At 39.3% G+C, this 1,238-nt stretch overlaps 1 protein-coding gene across 1 annotated transcript in view; it reads left to right on the top strand.

Moving 5' to 3' along the window:
* AK88_05390 (uncharacterized protein) overlaps positions 1–1,238 on the top strand; it is a gene marked incomplete at both ends in the record, with an annotated part of 4,592 nt that overhangs the window by 1,465 nt on the left and 1,889 nt on the right. Inside the window, one exon of the mRNA XM_012482992.1 lies at positions 487–1,218. Coding sequence (XP_012338415.1) covers positions 487–1,218 — 732 coding nt within the window. The remainder of the gene's footprint in view (positions 1–486; positions 1,219–1,238) is intronic.

Genomic DNA, 1,238 nt, shown 5'->3' on the forward strand with positions numbered 1-1,238 from the left:
CTTCCCTTATATTAGGGTGCGCCTGAACTATTAATTCAAATCATATTTATATATTTAGGTAAGAATATTAAGTTGCGTACAACATTGTTTTTACCAGTATTCATCATTAACCGCTGAAAAGAAGTATTACACGCATAATCTGTACACCTAGATGTGGAAGAGAAAACAATTCTATAACTCATACATATAAACAATATATCGCCACTTCTACCATTTTATACACGGAAAGAGCAAAGGAAGAAACAGAATGACGTTTCTTGTGAAACTCTCTATATCTATTCTAGTCCTTTGCCTATGGCAAATTGCTGACGGTGTATGAAACAAACAACTGTATTTTGGGGCAGTTACCACACATTTATTGTGATAAGATCTTAACTCTTTCATAGCAACTATACAACTTCCTCCCATTTTTTTTTTCACGCTCTACATCATTCTATATACCATAACAATCGCATGTATATTCCCCCTTTTTGTTCTATATTTTAGGCAAGTACACTAGGCACATCCTCGGGTAATGGCACAAGCCAATATGGCACAGAAGTTGGAACTACGAATGCAAGTACAGTTGGAACGACCACCGTATCGTTGAGTGATGGAACGGACGTGGGAACGCGGGGCACACGTAATTTTTACGACGGTCGTGCAACGGATATTCCCGTGAAGAACACGGTGTTCGATGATATGCGAAGAAATTTTAAATCCAAGGTCAAAGTACAGAAGCCAAACCACGTGAAGAAGTCATCGCAGGATATAACTGCAGGGAATAATTGTAGAAGAGGTTTGAAGACATTGATACGTTGTAAAATGGGAAGGAAAACATGGTCAATACTTATAGTAGTCTTCACAGTCCTGTATTCATCCTTTATGTCCATTATGCAACAGCTCATGTCGTGGGGGTTTCCGACTGGAATAGCAGACTTTTTCTCGCCGATCATTAGCATGTATGGAATCCCCATATTGATTCCAATTATCTATTTGTGTGTGTTAGTATGCTTTTGCTGCTCCAAGACAGGGAAATGTTTATTGGATAAAATGTGGAAGAAGAAGGAGAAGGATGAATCTCCCACAGAAACTAAAAACAACGAAGGAGAAGTAAATAAGAAACAGGAAGCACTTAAAGAGCCAGTAACATTTCAGAAACAGGAAGGACCTACGAAGAAGGAAGCACCTGGCACAGCAGGTGTTCCGAAGAAACTGGAAGCACCTAAGAAAACAGAAGTACCTGAGAAGCAGGAAGC

Source organism: Plasmodium fragile, assembly GCF_000956335.1.
Source record: "Plasmodium fragile strain nilgiri unplaced genomic scaffold supercont1.125, whole genome shotgun sequence".
NCBI classification, from domain to species: domain Eukaryota; phylum Apicomplexa; class Aconoidasida; order Haemosporida; family Plasmodiidae; genus Plasmodium; species Plasmodium fragile.